This window comes from Schistocerca gregaria, chromosome 3 (genome assembly GCF_023897955.1).
Source record: "Schistocerca gregaria isolate iqSchGreg1 chromosome 3, iqSchGreg1.2, whole genome shotgun sequence".
NCBI classification, from domain to species: domain Eukaryota; kingdom Metazoa; phylum Arthropoda; class Insecta; order Orthoptera; family Acrididae; genus Schistocerca; species Schistocerca gregaria.
In genome coordinates this window covers 904,745,299-904,762,865 of record NC_064922.1, presented here as the reverse complement: position 1 = coordinate 904,762,865, position 17,567 = coordinate 904,745,299, and the positions used below count along the sequence as shown (strand labels likewise).

Sequence of the window (17,567 nt, the reverse complement as noted above, 5' to 3'; positions counted from 1 at the left end):
TCCCTACCTGATAAGAACAAAATACCTTTAGATATGTATTAGCTGGCCACATCTAAGATGTATCTGTCAGCTGAGTGATGGCCCACTTCACATTCCCACAATTTATATTTTCAGCAACAGAATTTCCTTTAGTCTTGAATTAGCAATAATTTTCAATTACCACAAAATTGTTAATCCAAAACCTGAAACAGAAACATGAGTGAAATAGCTTGTGTATTCAACTGCACCCATAGTTTAATGAATAAAAAAACGACAAACATTTCACAAATATCATGTCTGCCATAAGTTAAGGAACAAAAATAAAATAATGCAAAGGAAAAAGATTTGGTGAAAAAGTAAACTAATACAATGACCCTTACATAAAATAATGTTAACATAGATCAATCCAAATACCACAGTAAGCATATTATTTCCAATCACATCCTCCTCCAGCCTTAATGAAGACATTGTTAGGGAACTAATGAAGCTGAAATATGCAACAACAATATTCCTGATGAAGTACAAATGGAAGACTGAAAGCAGACTAGAGAATGTAGGATTGTTCAACATTTATCTTTTGATTGATATAATTAATGTAAAATACTGCACAGAATTACAGCAGAAAACACAGTGACTAACACTGCCTGCCAATGATTTAAACTTCCGTATGGGTCTCCATTAGTTTGCACATGATACAATCTGTACATACTAAACTTTGTGAAGATGGTCTTACACTCTTACCAATCAGTGGTATCCTCACTTGAAAGGAGTAGGTGGCATTTACAAAGAACTATGGAAAATGTGTTAGTCGTTTCTTCACAAATGAATATCAATTCCCTAGGTAGTGATTTTATTTATGTGCAATAGTCTAGAGGAAACTGAGATGTACTAGTTCTTTATGCCCTGTATAACTTGGCTGCTTTGTGGGAAAAGATTACTTTTAAATTATTGTTTCGGACAGCACCTATAAATAAAAAAAGAGAAATAATTCCATAATGTGACAATGTTAATTTACACAGAATCCATTTAGTCATGAGGAGCATAATATTTAATGAATAGCAAGGTCCTTGGGGATTATCCCAAATGACTGTGTAGGACATTTTCTGTCGGTGTCTGCCTGGGATTGTTCTTTCTGAGGACAATTGATAGAGACAACGTGCAAGCTATTCCTAATTGCTTGCAAACTATTATGAGGCACACATTTCTATCATCTTCCATAGTTGGGCTCAAATACAACCTCACTGTATAGTTTTCTACAGGCCTTTTCCATGTTCAAGAGTGTAAAATATTGTTTTCTCAAGAATATAATTTCAAGTGAAATTTGACATTGTTTTCATTGCACATGCTGATATTGTTTTGTTCCTTAAGTTACGACAAACATTGCATTTAATCATAAATGCAAACAGTGTACCTCGGTCATGAGCTGTGCACTCATGCATATCCATATTCTCCACAAGAGTTGCAGAAGGGGCAGGTGGCTGGGCCTCTGGAGGGATATCAACATCTGTTGGACCACTTCCAGAGCTGTGTGGTGTACCATCCATAACCATCTGTTGCGTTGGCTGTGGCTGCATTCCGTGTGGTGTCATCACAGGAGTAGGTGCATTACTGTGCATCATCTGGAGAGGTAACAACTATAAAAATAATATCAGGAAAATCTAGCTCATACATTTCAAATTCATTGACACTGTGAATGGTAGTCCACTTTATGCTACCATAATTAGCATTTTCAGCAACAGTACTTTCTTTATTTTTGGGTTTGCAGTGATTTTCAATGCTTATTTTTTTGTGACTGTGATGAAAATGTAGGCAAATAGACTGATTGTGGATATAAATTTATAGCTATAAATAGTTTGAAACACATGCCAATAACAATTAAAGTAAACTGGTATGTCAAAAGCATATCACTATAAAAGTACATGAACAAAACACACAAACACACACACAGAATTACTAGCTTTCGCAACCGATGGTTGCTTCTTCAGGAAGGAGAGGGAAAGACGAAAGGATGTGGGTTTTAAGGGAGAGGGTAAGGAGTCATTCCAATCCCGGGAGCGGAAAGACTTCCCTTAGGGGAAAAAAAGGACAGGTGTACACTCGCACACACACACACACACACACACACACACACACACACACACACACATATCCATCCGCACATACACAGACACAAGCAGACATATTTCTGCAGACATATGTCTGCTTGTGTCTGTGTATGTGCGGATGGATATATGTGTGTGTGTGCGCGAGTGTACACCTGTCCTTTTTTTCCCCTAAGGGAAGTCTTTCCGCTCCCGGGATTGGAATGACTCCTTACCCTCGCCCTTAAAACCCACATCCTTTCGTCTTTCCCTCTCCTTCCTGAAGAAGCAACCATCGGTTGCGAAAGCTAGTAATTCTGTGTGTGTGTTTGTGTGTTTTGTTCATGTGCCTGTCTGCCGGCGCTTTCCCGCTTGGTAAGTCTTGGAATCTTTGTTTTTAATATATTTTTCCCATGTGGAAGTTTCTTTCTATTTTATTTACTTCACTATAAAAGTATGTATATTTAAGTAACACCAATTGTTTTCCCATTCAGTGAAAAATCACAGTAAATATGAAAGATTTTTACAGGGATATGAAATATTTTTAAGTAATCACAAAACATTTAGCATCTGAAACTGTCAAGGTGGTAGCATTTCTATGAAGCTGCAGCAATACATAAAATATACAATCTTTGGCAAGATGGTGTCACACTTATATGTAATAGTACTTGCTCTGCTGAAATCCACAACTGTGTGCTAATAAAGGGCATTCCGTGCCATAAAAATGTATTTAAAAGGTAAGACTATATTCTGTGTTGCACAGGTGGGCACATTTAGCATATTAATTAAATAAAACATGTTGCTGTCATTTCACGCATTATAATTGAAGAGTAACAGCCATCACCAAATTTTTCGAAAATGTGAAGAACCCACAAAAAGTACTCTCATTAGCGAAAAGTAGATTTTGGACACTGAAGAGCTATTAAATACATTTTGCGACAGAAATGGGAAACACGAATTTGTACTGAATGACAGTAGTGTAGGACAAAAACATTCTGACTGCAGTATAGCGATCCGAAATTCAAGTCAAGGGCCATTAATAGATTCGAAGCATCAGAGGCAAATGAATTTCAATCTGACTTAGTTATATCAATCTTGTTAGATAATGCAGTAATATGTGTTATGCACTAAAGCTGTTCTGTACACAAGTACAGCAGACAAACACGATCAAAACATTGCACCACATTGCTATGCTACATTACAATCTTGGAAGGGAAGTAGCAGAAATTAAGGCAATGATTAAGGCAATGATGAATTAAGGCAATGATGAATTTCAATCTGACTTAGTTATATCAATCTTGTTAGATAATGCAGTAATATGTGTTATGCACTAAAGCTGTTCTGTACACAAGTACAGCAGACAAACACGATCAAAACATTGCACCACATTGCTATGCTACATTACAATCTTGGAAGGGAAGTAGCAGAAATTAAGGCAATGATTAAGGCAATGATGAATTAAGGCAATGATGAATTTCAATCTGACTTAGTTATATCAATCTTGTTAGATAATGCAGTAATATGTGTTATGCACTAAAGCTGTCCTGTACACAAGTACAGCAGACAAACATGATCAAAACATTGCACCACATTGCTATGCTACATTACAATCTTGGAAGGGAAGTAGCAGAAATTAAGGCAATGATGTTATGGGTCACCAATCCTAGAGCCCGTCTCAAGGAAGTACTGAAATGCCGTAAGATGATATTAAATATGGGTAGTGACTGTGTGTGAATTGGAGGTGTCAACAGTGCGTATAGGAAAGAGAGCAAATGTGCAAATGTCAACAAAAGCCCGTACCGAGCTACTGAGCGTCTCTCCTGCAGAGTCTTCCACTGGAGTTTATCTATCATCTCCGTAATGCTTTTGAGATTACTAAATGATCCTGTAACAAAGCGTGCTGCTCTCCGTTGGATCTTCTCTATCTCTTCTATCAACCCTATCTGGTGCGGATCCCACACTGCTGAGCAGTATTCAAGCAGTGAGTGAACAAGCGTACTGTAACCTACTTCCTTTGTTTTCGGATTGCATTTCCTCAGGATTCTTCCAATGAATCTCAGTCTGGCATCTGCTTTACAGACTATCAACTTAATATGATCATTCCATTTTAAATCACTCCTAATGCGTACCCCAGATAATTTATGGAATTAACTGCTTCCAGTTGCTGACCTGCTATATTGTAGCTAAATGATAAGGGATCTTTCTTTCTATGTATTCACAGCACATCACATCACACTTGTTTACATTTAGATTCAATTGCCATTCCCTGCACCATGCGTCAATTCGCTCCAGATCCTCCTGCATTTAAGAACAATTTTCCATTATTACAACCTTTCGATATACCACAGCATCATCCGCAAAAAGCCTCAGTAAACTTCCAATGTCATCCACAAGGCCATTTATGTATATTGTGAATAGCAAGGTCCTACGACACTCCCCTGCGGCAACATCTGCTCATAAGAAAAAAAGGGTAAAAAGGCAATGATAATTGAAATTCTCACTGTCATGAAATCATGTATGAAGGTCAAGGCGACATACATGCGAACTTCCCAATCATCAGCCAACTGAACTACAGTTATGGCAGCCACAGCAGCTAAGGTCAGGTCACCCATGGCATAGCATGGGTCACCTATGACAATCAGAGGCCAGATCATTTACATCAGACGACCCTACACCAGCAAAACAGAGGAGCCTGAGCTGCAGTTGGAGATCCAACACCAGGAGCAGAAGCCTCATCTATAGCAGCTGTGGAGAACATTAGAATGCAGCCACGTAAAATACCTACAAGGCTTAGAATACCTTTAGTACTCAATGATTGGATCAGATATGACACAGAAAAGTGTATGTACAGCTATTACCTGTATCTACATTAAAGGTTTTCATGTTTTAAACTGTAACAAACAGAGTTTGAGAAATAAATCTTTTGAACTAGAGAGTTACAGTTAACAATGACAATACTGGCTGTACATGTATTATGAAACACTAGTCCAGGGATTTTGAATTAGTTACTTATTTTAAACTGGCTAGTCAGTTCTGAGAAATGCTGTCAAAAGTTGAGGAGTTGCATTTTTATTAAACCTAATGTTGAACATAAAAGGAGGTACGAGGCAGAAATACTGAGTATTGAAAAGCATTGAAGCTACCACTGCTTAATTGCATGGGAAGCTGTATAAAGTAATAAAGTAGCAATCAATCTTTTTTATTTACAGTATTGATATTCCTACACTGAGTTTGCATCACCTACTGGGGACACAGACATTTTCATCAATAAATTATCGGCTGTTCTGGACGTTATTCATTTACTAAGAAGGCCACGATAATGGTCTATGGGAACTTCAATAGAAACCTTGTGAATGAATCTGCATCCAAGGAGCTATTTCTTAATGTTCTGCACAGCTTCAATATGTTTCCTCTTCTAAATAGGCCCAAAAGAGTAACATGTAATATGGAATGTCTTATAAACAACCTATCACCAAATATGGGCATCACAGAGAAATAAATTATTAATATTAATTTTGTGCTATCTCATCATAATGCCCACATCCTTACAAATCCTTCTATATCTGGGAAAGAAAGGGATTTATATCTTTCTTATAGAAGAGACCACACAGTTATTCCTAAAATAGTTACATTCTGAAATAGTTTTCCTTACTATATTTCTTACTGAGGAAATTTCTCTGCAGAAATCTTTGCCAGTTTTATAAACAGTCTGCACAATGAATCATGGTCAGAAGTGCTTTCACAATTAGGTACTAACAATGCTTTATCTTCAGTGTTCACGACTAACTTTGAAGAGAGCTTTTTGAAGAAAGTGACAAGAGTCCATTCACAAAGGACCTAGAATGCAGTCATGCAGTAACATTTCCCACAGGACTCTCAACAGGCTTAGACCCCAAATGAAAAGATCGCCATTTCTCAGTTTATAGAATATGTTAAGACTTTTAAGAAAATATAACAAAAGGGAAGTGCTAAGGCAAACCTACTTAGAAATGACACCGTGACATGACTGTTGGACAATAAATCTAATTCTGTGTGGCAAATTGTAAAAAGGGAAGAGACATGAAGAACAGGAAATTGCACAAATGCTGATAACAGTAATACTGACAAAAATACTTGCCAAATTACATAAATAATTACTTTATAAACATTTCTCAAATACACCTTGAATTTCAAAAATCAAGGTAAAAATACCTGCACACAACATGGATTAACTACAGCTAGTGAGGGTTAAGTATTAAAGGTGATTGAAAGCCTCAAATGAAAATTGTCAGCAGGTATAGATGAAGTACTAGCATCACATATAGCTCTTACAGTTTCACAAATTGCAAAGCCTTTGGCTCATACTGCTAGCTTATCATACACTGAGGGACTGTTCCCTCACAGATTAATTTTGAAAGTAATACCCTTACTCAAGAGTGGTAATAGGTATAAGTTGAAAATTAGCTACCATATCACTCCTCACAGTACTAGAGATTAACAAAACAATGAATCACCAAGCAATTCCTCCGAATTTTCCAGCAATCTGTTGACATCTTGAGGTGTCAAGTATTCTGCCAGATAACAGCATCATTCATAAACTATATTTTGACAACATAACATATTACCTTTATCAGATGCTACCTGAGACTGCTCATTGAGTGGTGAACGTGTGTGTGTACTGGCATTCTGTTGTCCATACAGTGTGGTTCTATGTGATCCCTCTGTGATCTGCTACCAGAGATGTGTCCTGTGAAGTTCCATCTTCAATCTATCATGCCTGGTGCTATGTCTGAGTACGTTCACCATGTATACACCTTCAGTTCATCTTTTCATGGAGTTCTCCTGCTACCGCTGTTGTGTTTTCAACAACTCAAGTGCGGGATCTCAGGCTCTACTGAGGTTGGTACTCAGTGTGTGTATTCTTGGGGGTTTGTGTCACCTTTACATCTATAGATTCTCTTGCAACACTGCCCCAGTATCTGGGGATCTGTGCTGGACAGTTCTTTTCATTGGTTCACAGAATAACTGATTACTAGACAGTGCTCAGCTATGGCTGATTTCGTTTCCTGTTTTAGTTGGGTATGCCCCAGATGTTCACTGAATTGGATGTCCACTATCCTACAGTCCGATTAAAGAAGAATGGCGACCCGCAAAGGTTAAGGCTTGGACAGGAACTACACAGTTGCAGGTTTGAAGTGACAGTCACAGTACGTGCATACACGTGCTCTGTGCTAAAAAAAAAAAAAAAAAAAAAAAAAAAGCATTCATTGTGTAAATTATGTCTGTCCCTTCATTATGTAGAATTTGTCACATACCACCACCATCAGTGATGACAACTCACAACAAATGGAATAGAAATTCAGCAAACGACTTGCTGCAATCACATTTTATACTTGTACTGACTATGATATTCACAGTAGAGTGCTCAGGACACTACTAAACACTCATTGGCTGTCATAAGATAAGAGATGTAGATGCAAAGAACAAGTCTAAATTCGACTGCCATCTATAGTTGTTTGGCAGCTATACAACACGCCACACTGGCAGGGTATATTATAAACTCCTGGGATTTGTAGTTTCAGGTCATATTTCAGATTTCCCAGTAGTTCTTTGTTTAGTAATCCACATATGGTACACTCTCTTTGTGCCACAGTGCCCAGTTGTCAGCAACACTGGTGCATCACTGTAACCAACAGAAAAGTCCTTGAAGAAACTGCTGTTCCTATATGTGGGAAAGTGTATTCATCACACCCACCATTCTGAGGACTTCTTGCAACATCTCAAGCAACTACATATCACAAAATCTGATACAATGGTCAGTTCCAATGTTATTCCTGCTCACTAGGGTGCCACTGAAAGACTCATTTGAACTAACTGCAAAAATCTGATGATGCTCTATTGGACCTGTTCAGGCATATACTAACTACAACTTATTTTCTGCATGGGGCCAACATTATGAACAGACAGAAAGTGTAACCAAGGGCAGGCATTAGAGACTGCTAGATACAAACCTACAAGCTTCTTCAGGCATTTGAAAGATACCTTTGTGATCTGGTCTCAATGTGGCAAGAGGCTCAATGAGTTTCTGGAACATTTTAACTTACACCACCCAAATATTAAGTTCACCATGGAACTGGAAAGGGATGGTCATTTGCTGTTTCTGGATGCACTTGTGAGAAGAAGAGTGGATGGGCCATTGGGTCACAATGTGTGTTGCAAACCTATATACACTGGTTTATAGCTGCAAGCCAGCAGCTGTCACAACCCAATGCAGACGAGTGCAGTTCTGAAGCATTGGTTCACAGGGTACACACCTTGTTTTACTGAAGTAATCTGGCAGTAGAAATAAAGCATCTACGATTAGTGTCCTGCGAGAATGGAGATACAGCCAAACAGATCCAGAAGGCCCTTTAACCAGCCATATGATATACACAAAAAGCTGGATGAGTCAAAGACTTTGACTGCCCTATGCACGTCTATTTCTGTCTGTTCTGTCCACCTACCAAAATAAGAGTACTGGTAAAACGTGAAAGGTGACCTGATACTATGAAACCCAGGAATTTATAATATACCTAGCCAAAGGGAAAGTCATACATTGGCTGAACAACAAGGACAGTGGACATCCGACGTAATAAACATTAGGAAAACACCTAAGTAAATCCAGGCAACTACATCAGCCATTGCCGAGCACTGTCTGGTACTCAGCCCTTCTACAAACAATGATGAAATGAAGGTGCTTGAGATGCTGGATACCAACCCAGTAGAGCCTGGGATCACACACTGGAGTTGCTGAAAACACAACAAAGGCAGCACCACAACAACACAAAAAGAGTAACTGAGGATTTAGACAAAGGGAACACACCACAGACACAACACCAGATGTGCTAGACTAAACACAAAACTTTGCAGAATGCTTCCAGCTGGAGTGGACCACAGACGGAACACTTAGAACCATACCAGATCAAAACTGAACGCCAGCACACATATGGGTGCATTGGACCAAAGATGAAACACGAGTGCTCGGCCTGGTGCACTGGACCGAAGAATGAGGGCTTAAGAATGTTTCCAACAGGAGCGGACCTCGGATTGAGCACCTGGGACCACAACAGACCAAAAACAGAATGCCAGGGTGCAGATAGGGAAGAGGGAACACTTAAAGACACTGCTAGCACATGCTGACTGCAGAATGCCTGGCACTAACCATGGAGGGGGAAGGCTGTAGGTATAAATACCGGACCTTGTCAACTTCTTGAAATACTGTGCACGAATAACACTGATATCCAGCAAAGTACCCGACTCCTCTAGATGTCTGTCACCAGGTACTTATACTTACACACATTAATTAATAGTAATCAGCATGGTTTTTGAACAAATACAAGTACAGAAACAGCAATAACAGATTATACAGATGAAATAATTAGAATCACAGGTGACAACAATAACGTTGTACGAGTTAACTTGCATGTTTCTAAAAATTTTCATAGTGTTAATAGCAAAATTCTTTTAGGTAAGATGGGAGCAATGAGGGTACAAAGGATAGAAAACAAATGGTTTCAATCATATTTGCAAAATGGCTCACAGGTTGTGGAATTCACTTCCGCTTATTCTAATCGTAAACTCAAATTAACCCTTTCATGGCTGCAAGGTCTGAGCATCCTGCTTGTCTCGACAGCTAGTGGGGGGAAACATATTGAATGCCTGAAAGATATTCACAGTTCTGAAAACAGAGAACCATCAGCTGTGTAATGGAATTAAAACAACAAAAATTTGTACCGGACAGGGAATCGAACCTGGATTTCCCACTTACGAATGGCTGCATTATCATTATGATATCCAAGGACGCTTCATGACATGACCCAAACTTCCATATGTCGTCGGGGTGTCTACAACCTGCACCCCTTATGCCCATTATTTATATTTCTGTACAGAGGTGGGACATTGTAATTGAAAGTTGTTCGCCTTGTTTTCGAGAATAAATTTTAAACTGCAGTGCCTATGTTGTTTAGATGTATGATGGAAAGTCCCTGAAGACATATATGTATGTCACATGGCTGACAACATATGGAAATTTGGGTCTGATCTTGAAACATACTCTGACAGCCTAATGGTAAGGCAACTGTTCGCATTAAGTGGGAAATCTGGGTTAAAGTCCCAGTCCAGCACAAATTTTCATTGTCGTCATTTCATTAAATAGCTAATGGCTGTCTATATTCACAACCGTGAATACATTTCATATATTTCACAATGGCTGTAGCCATTGCAGTGCCTTTTCCTTCAGATATGCATGCAGGCTCTGCACTATCGTACTGTGCGCCCGGCTGGCAGACAGCTGACACAGCCCGACGACTGCTGCATACTATGGCCCCTGTAGGCTAATTGCACATTCCTGTATACACGGAACTCCTTTTGTAACATTTCATACATCAGTTCATTATGATAATTCATGCCCTTCAGATTATATAGGATTATTTCTTTTGTCTTCTGTAGACAGACTGCACCTACCAGTTGACTCATAAGCAAAAAGGAACCAGGAGCATGTGAAACCTGTGTGACTTTCCAACATTACAGAAATCAGCAGATAATAAACAGCATTGGCAGGAACATTGTAAGACAGACAAAAGTGAGTCACCATTATGTTGTGCGTGTTTACCTGCTCCTATGCCCATGAGTACATCTTTGCTATTAGCGGCTGGGCCTTCCTGCCTGTCAGGTGTAGATGAATGCTAATAGCCATCTGAGTATTCTATCTGCCCGGAATACACGTATGCCTGTAGCTGTGAAAGAGTTGATATTATATGCAAAAAAAAGTCAAAATGTGTTTACCACAGGGCAGTGTGATGGCCGGCTCCTGTTTCTTATATATATATATATATATATATATATATATATATATATATATATATATATATATATATATATATATATATATATATATTAAAAATAAAGATTCCAAGACTTACCAAGCGGGAAAGCGCCGGCAGACAGGCACATGAACAAAACACACAAACAGAATTACTAGCTTTCGCAACTGATGGTTGCTTCTTCAGGAAGGAGAGGGAAAGACGAAAGGATGTGGGTTTTAAGGGAGAGGGTAAGGAGTCATTCCAATCCCGGGAGCGGAAAGACTTCCCTTAGGGGAAAAAAGGACAGGTGTACACTCGCACACACACACATATCCATCCGCACATACACAGACACAAGCAGACATATTTAAAGGCGTGCGGGATATTCGTGTATAGGGAAGTGGCATCAATGGTTACAAGGATGGTTTCCGGGGGTAACAGACTGGGTACGGATTCCAGGCGTTCGAGAAAGTGGTTGGTGTCTTTGATGAAGGATGGGAGACTGCATGTAATGGGTTGAAGGTGTTGATCTACGTAGGCAGAGATACGTTCTGTGGGGGCTTGGTAACCAGCTACAATGGGGCGGCCAGGATGTTTGGGTTTGTGAATTTTAGGAAGTAGGTAGAAGGTAGGAGTGCGAGGTGTCGGTGGGGTGAGGAGTTTGATGGAGTCAGGTGAAAGGTTTTGTAGGGGGCCTAAGGTTCTGAGGATTCCTTGAAGCTCCGCCTGGACATCAGGAATCTTTCCGCCGTCCACCTAACCTTCGTAACCTCTTGGTTCATCCCTATGAAATCCCCAAACCACCTTCCCTACCCTCTGGCTCCTACCCTTGCAACCGCCCCCAGTGTAAAACCTGTCCTATGCACCCTCCCACCACCACCTACTCCAGTCCTGTAACCCGGAAGGTGTACACGATCAAAGGGAGAGCCACGTGTGAAAGCACCCACGTGATTTACCAACTGACCTGCCTGCACTGTGACGCTTTCTATGTGGGAATGACCAGCAACAAACTGTCCATTCGCATGAATGGACACAGGCAGACAGTGTTTGTTGGTAATGAGGATCGCCCTGTGGCTAAACGTGCCTTGATGCACGGCCAGCACATCTTGGCACAGTGTTACACCGTCCGAGTTATCTGGATACTTCCCACCAACACCAACCTATCCGAACTCCGGAGATGGGAACTCGCCCTTCAGTATATCCTCTCTTCTCGATATCCGCCAGGCCTCAACCTCCACTAATTTCAAGTTGCCGCCACTCATACCTCACCTGTCTTTCAACAACTTCTTTGCCTCTGTACTTCCGCCTCGACTGACATCTCTGCCCTTAATCTTTGCCTTTAAATATGTCTGCTTGTGTCTGTGTATGTGCGGATGGATATGTGTGTGTGTGCGAGTGTACACCTGTCCTTTTTTTCCCCTAAGGGAAGTCTTTCCGCTCCCGGGATTGGAATGACTCCTTACCCTCTCCCTTAAAACCCACATCCTTTCGTCTTTCCCTCTCCTTCCTGAAGAAGAAACCATCGGTTGCGAAAGCTAGTAATTCTGTGTGTGTGTTTGTGTGTTTTGTTCATGTGCCTGTCTGCCGGCGCTTTCCCGCTTGGTAAGTCTTGGAATCTTTGTTTTTAATATATATTTCCCATGTGGAAGTTTCTTTATATATATATAAATAAAACAGAAAGAAACTTCCACATGGGAAAAATATATTAAAAACAAAGATTCCAAGACTTACCAAGCGGGAAAGCGCCGGCAGACAGGCACATGAACAAAACACACAAACACACACACAGAATTACGAGCTTTCGCAACTGGCAGTTGCTTCGTCAGGAAAGAGGGAAGGAGAGGGAAAAATGAAAGGATGTGGGTTTTAAGAGAGAGGGTAAGGAGTCATTCCAATCCCGGGAGCGGAAAGACTTCCCTTAGGGGAAGTCTTTCCCTAAGGGAAGTCTTTCCGCTCCCGGGATTGGAATGACTCCTTACCCTCTCTCTTAAAACCCACATCCTTTCATTTTTCCCTCTCCTTCCCTCTTTCCTGACGAAGCAACTGCCAGTTGCGAAAGCTCGTAATTCTGTGTGTGTGTTTGTGTGTTTTGTTCATGTGCCTGTCTGCCGGCGCTTTCCCGCTTGGTAAGTCTTGGAATCTTTGTTTTTAATATATATATATATATATATATATATATATATATATATATATATATATATATATATATATATATATATATCAACAGTGTCTCAGCATTTCCGCTATATGGTGAATGGCAACTTTCCTTCTCATTTTATTTATATATATATAAAAAAGTCATACAAGCCTCAGAAACCTTGCTGTTCACAGGTGGGACTAGCGTAATATTGGGCAACGTTAAGGAGTCTCTGCCTACAACAATCTATCAAGTCCTCAAGTCCTTGCATTCATGGTTCAATGGCAACAGGTTGATGTTTAATTTATTATACTCAATTTTAAAAATAAATCGAAACCAAGATCTCCATCTGGTACTGTGTAGAAATGAGTTAGAAAGGGTACAATGCAGAAAATGTTTAGTGATGTATGTTGAATAACACACAATGGAAAGACTACATGACAAAACCATTTCAGGGACTCAGTTCTGCAAGTTTTTCTATGGGAATCATTTCTAAAGTATGCTCTTCAGTAAGTGCTCAAATAGAATACTTTGTCTTTTTGTTGGGCCTATCTGCAACTCAGCATCTCTGCTATATGGAGAGTAGCAACTTTCCTTTTCACAATATTGTTACAATGGCTTACTTTGGTTACTTCTGGTCTCTCATGGCTCTCATGCAATAGTTTTTTTGGGATAAAACTATGGACTACAGACAAAGCTATTTGAATTTTGTCACATCTCTCTATAAGGATTAACTGCAAGCTCCTATTTAAGAAATTGTGTACACTTATAATACTCTTCCTATGAGCACACAAGTGTGTGCTGATGAAAGAGCTAATCTTGGAGACCTGCAAACCAGCAATGATTACCATAGCTAAAACACTCACAGCTGTGGGACCTTCCATATAAAGCAAGCAAAAACACCTCATACTCAAGGACATGTGGGCTACTCTGGTGTCATTCTTTAGAATGCGATGCTAAATACATGAAGAGGTTGCAGAGGGAAATGGCTTTTAGAGCAGAGTTAAAAAGATTTCTTGTTGAGATGTGTTTCCGTAGTATAAGAGAACGTGTCAGTTTACAGAATTCAAGCCCATCATTTACTGATGAGAACCTTTTAATCAGTTATTAGGTGCAACATCTATGCTCTGTGTGTCTTTGTACAAGAATGTTTCTGCTGTTGGCTTCTTGTTCTCTCTGTTTCACATGCAGTGCAATACATCTATTCAAAGCAGGGAACCAGGTGCAAGAGAGGTTTCTAGGGATTTAGTATTGGCAGGTGTTATTGTGTTTATATTTTATCAAGGTGCAACATAATGTTTCCAGACTGAAATTTTCACTCTGCAGGGCAGTGTGTGCCGATATGAAACTTCCTAGAATATTAAAACTCTGTGCCGAACTGAGACTTGCACTTGGGACCTTTGCTTTCCCTGGGAAAGTGCTCTGTCTCTGCACTACCCAAGCATGACCGTCCCCAAAACTTTACTTCAACATAATATTTGCAGCATAATGTGTTGGTGTGTTTGTATTTCTCAGATGTGAAGAACAAATTTTTCGAATTTTAGTTAGATTTTTCATTTTACTACATCTATATCTATACTCTACAAACCACCATGAAATGCATGACAGAGGGCACGTCCCATTGTGCCAGTTACTGGATTTCTTCCCATTCCATTCACATATGGAGTGTGGCAAGAATATTGTTTAAATGATTCCGTGAATGCACTAATTTTTCTAATCTCATCCTGATGATCCCTATGTGAGCTATATTTGTAGTTTATTCCTTGGATCACCATTTAAAGCTGGCTCTTGAAACTTTGTTAGTGGACTTTCTTGGGATAGTTTACATCTATCTTCAAGAGTATGCCAGTTAGGTTTCTTCAGCTTCTCTTTAACACTCTCCCATGAATGAAACAAACCTGCAAGTATTTGTGCTGCCCTCCTCTGTGAATGTTCAAAATCTCCTGTTAGACCTATCTGGCATGGGTCACACACATGTTAGCAATGTTCTAGAATGGATTGCCCAAGTGCTTTGTAAGCAGTCTCATTTGTAGACTAATTGCGTTCCCCTAGCATAGTACCAATAAACCGAAGTCTACCACCTGCTTTAATCACGACTGGGGATATTTGATTATTCCATTTCATACCCCCCCCCCCCCCCCCCCCACACACAAAGTGCTACATCTAAGTATTTGTACGAGTTGGCCGATTCCAACTGCGACTCACTGATATTATTGTGATATGATAGATACTATGTGATTTCATTTTGTGAAGTGTACAATTTTACATTACTGAACATTTAAAGCAAGTTGCTGGTCTTAGCAGTAATTTGAAATCTTGTAATGATCTGACTGAATATTTATGCAGCTTCTTTCAGGCAGTACTTCATTATAGATAGTGGCATCATTTGGAACACTTCCCTGGGGAATACCTGACGTTACTTTTACATCTGACAATGCCTCTCCACCTAAGACCCACTATATTTCCATCATGAATAGTGTTCTGAACTATCTGTTCTAGCTACTTTAGGAGAAGACATTTAGTATTGTTTCACAAGATGTCTCATCATGCCCACCACTAACAAAACTGTAGTTTTCCCAATTGATTGTTGGATGATTAAAGTCTCTGCCAATGATTACAGTATGGTTGGGGCACTTACATACAAGTGAATTGAGGTTTTCTCAAATGCTTTAGGTTACATCAGGAAATGGGTTTGATGGGCAAGAGAAGGATCCAATTACCATCTCATGCCCACCACTGATACTGGGTCTGGCCCAAATAATTTCACACGCTTTTCAGAAGTGCCTCTAACTCTGGTATTTTGTTGTGAATTCTTCAGCAGTTAACCACTAGGATTTTGAAACTCTCACCTGTGGGAGGCATTTATTTTGAACTAACACCGATACTTCTGGGTTTCCTACAGCTAAAAACACCTTGTGGGCATCCCACACACAGTCAGCTAACTGGCTAGAGCCTCTGATGTACCCATTTGGGGCACCCTACAGCTCTCAACCCTACACCGCAAGTCCAGAAAATCGCAGCCTAGCTTGTAACGGGACTTTCAAACTCTCTGAGCAGTCCTTTCACTCAATTCAGAGCTGAGGGGTCATGATAAGTTCCGAGGACAAACTGTAAGCTGCATTGAAACTCCTTGCACAAGGCCAGTCCTCTCAACCTTCTCTGCCAATCAGGGGAATGAACAAAGTACAACGTTCAAGCCTAGGTGACAGGCATCATTTGCTCCAATGTGCGCCACAATCTACAGTAGCTTGCACCCGGTTTCTTCAATGGGTGCTGGAATAGGCTCTTCAACATATTGAATGCGGCTTCCAGATGCACACACAGTGCACCTGATGTCCTGTCCTGTTCCTTGTTGCCATTTACCAAAGGGGTATCATAATTTGCCGTATGTTTAAACTGCCAACAATTAGCAGAATCCTATCCTTTTGCATTTGTCTCCTCTTGACACCAAGTAGTATGATGATTGGTCAGAATCTGAAGCACACGTACAGTGATATTGTTACGCTCTTGGAAGTAGGTCCTACTCATGTATTAGATATCTTATCGCTCAGTTACATTAAATGAAACTTTAAGATATTCTAATGTATTAATAGCCAACAACATTTTTCTTAATCAAGCATTTTGACTATGTAGTTTTTTATTTCAAAAATCATTTACAGTCACAGTCTTTCTACTTTTGTGCTTTGATTGTTGTGCTGTTAAAATATGCAGTATGACAATGGCGGAGGTTGCTTCCTCTCCATAATGAAACACACATATGGAAAACAATTAAAGAGTGCCGAGAAATAGTTGTTCTTCATGTTTTTTACAACCATACAGAAAAAAATCGGCTCTGAAGTTTTCTAAGGGACTGTATTTGATACAGTTGAGATACAAGTAGACATTGGATGTTTAGTGGAATTGCTGGTTTAAGTCTCGCCCTGGTCTTGGTGATCTTTATTTATTTATTCTTTTTTTCATTCAATTTGAAATAACTACATCTCATATTGTCAATAAAGATTGCTTAAATTAAGAAAACAATTTAATTTTTCAGGGAAAAAAATGAAAAACCAAATACTTTTTATTTGGACTATGTCCATTGTTTTATACCACAGATGTAGTCTCATACGAATCAGAGTGGTAAATGTCATAGAAACACAAAAAACAATCATTTTTGCCGCATCGAGCACATCATACAAATGTATATTTTCACATTTGTCACTGTACCATCACAACATAAACACAATAGATTTGATATGGAGCCAAGTTAAGCAATTTATTATGAGAAATAACAAGACTGTTAAGCTGCCAAATGTACTGGAACTAACACATGCAGCTTTTTCATATGCCACTGCCAAATGCTGGTGGGATATAGAACAGCACATCATAAAAGAACAGGAGGAAATGCGGAGCCTGGTTGGCTTTGTGGATTCTGTTGTTGATCAACTCATTATCAACGTAGCAGATGACAGTTCCAGAACTGAAATGTATTTCTCAGATTCAGATAAGGGAGAAGCTAAGAAATTATCAGACGACTGATTGTAATTAATACCTACAGTGGCTTCAGAA

The 17,567-nt window shown here is 39.6% G+C and overlaps 1 protein-coding gene across 1 annotated transcript in view; it reads right to left on the bottom strand.

The window, feature by feature from the left end:
- LOC126355226 (protein bric-a-brac 1-like) overlaps window positions 1–17,567 on the bottom strand; it is a 208,681-nt gene that overhangs the window by 78,180 nt on the left and 112,934 nt on the right. The window contains exon 5 of the mRNA XM_050005485.1: window positions 1,391–1,598. Within this exon, the coding sequence (XP_049861442.1) occupies window positions 1,391–1,598 (208 nt within the window). The remainder of the gene's footprint in view (window positions 1–1,390; window positions 1,599–17,567) is intronic.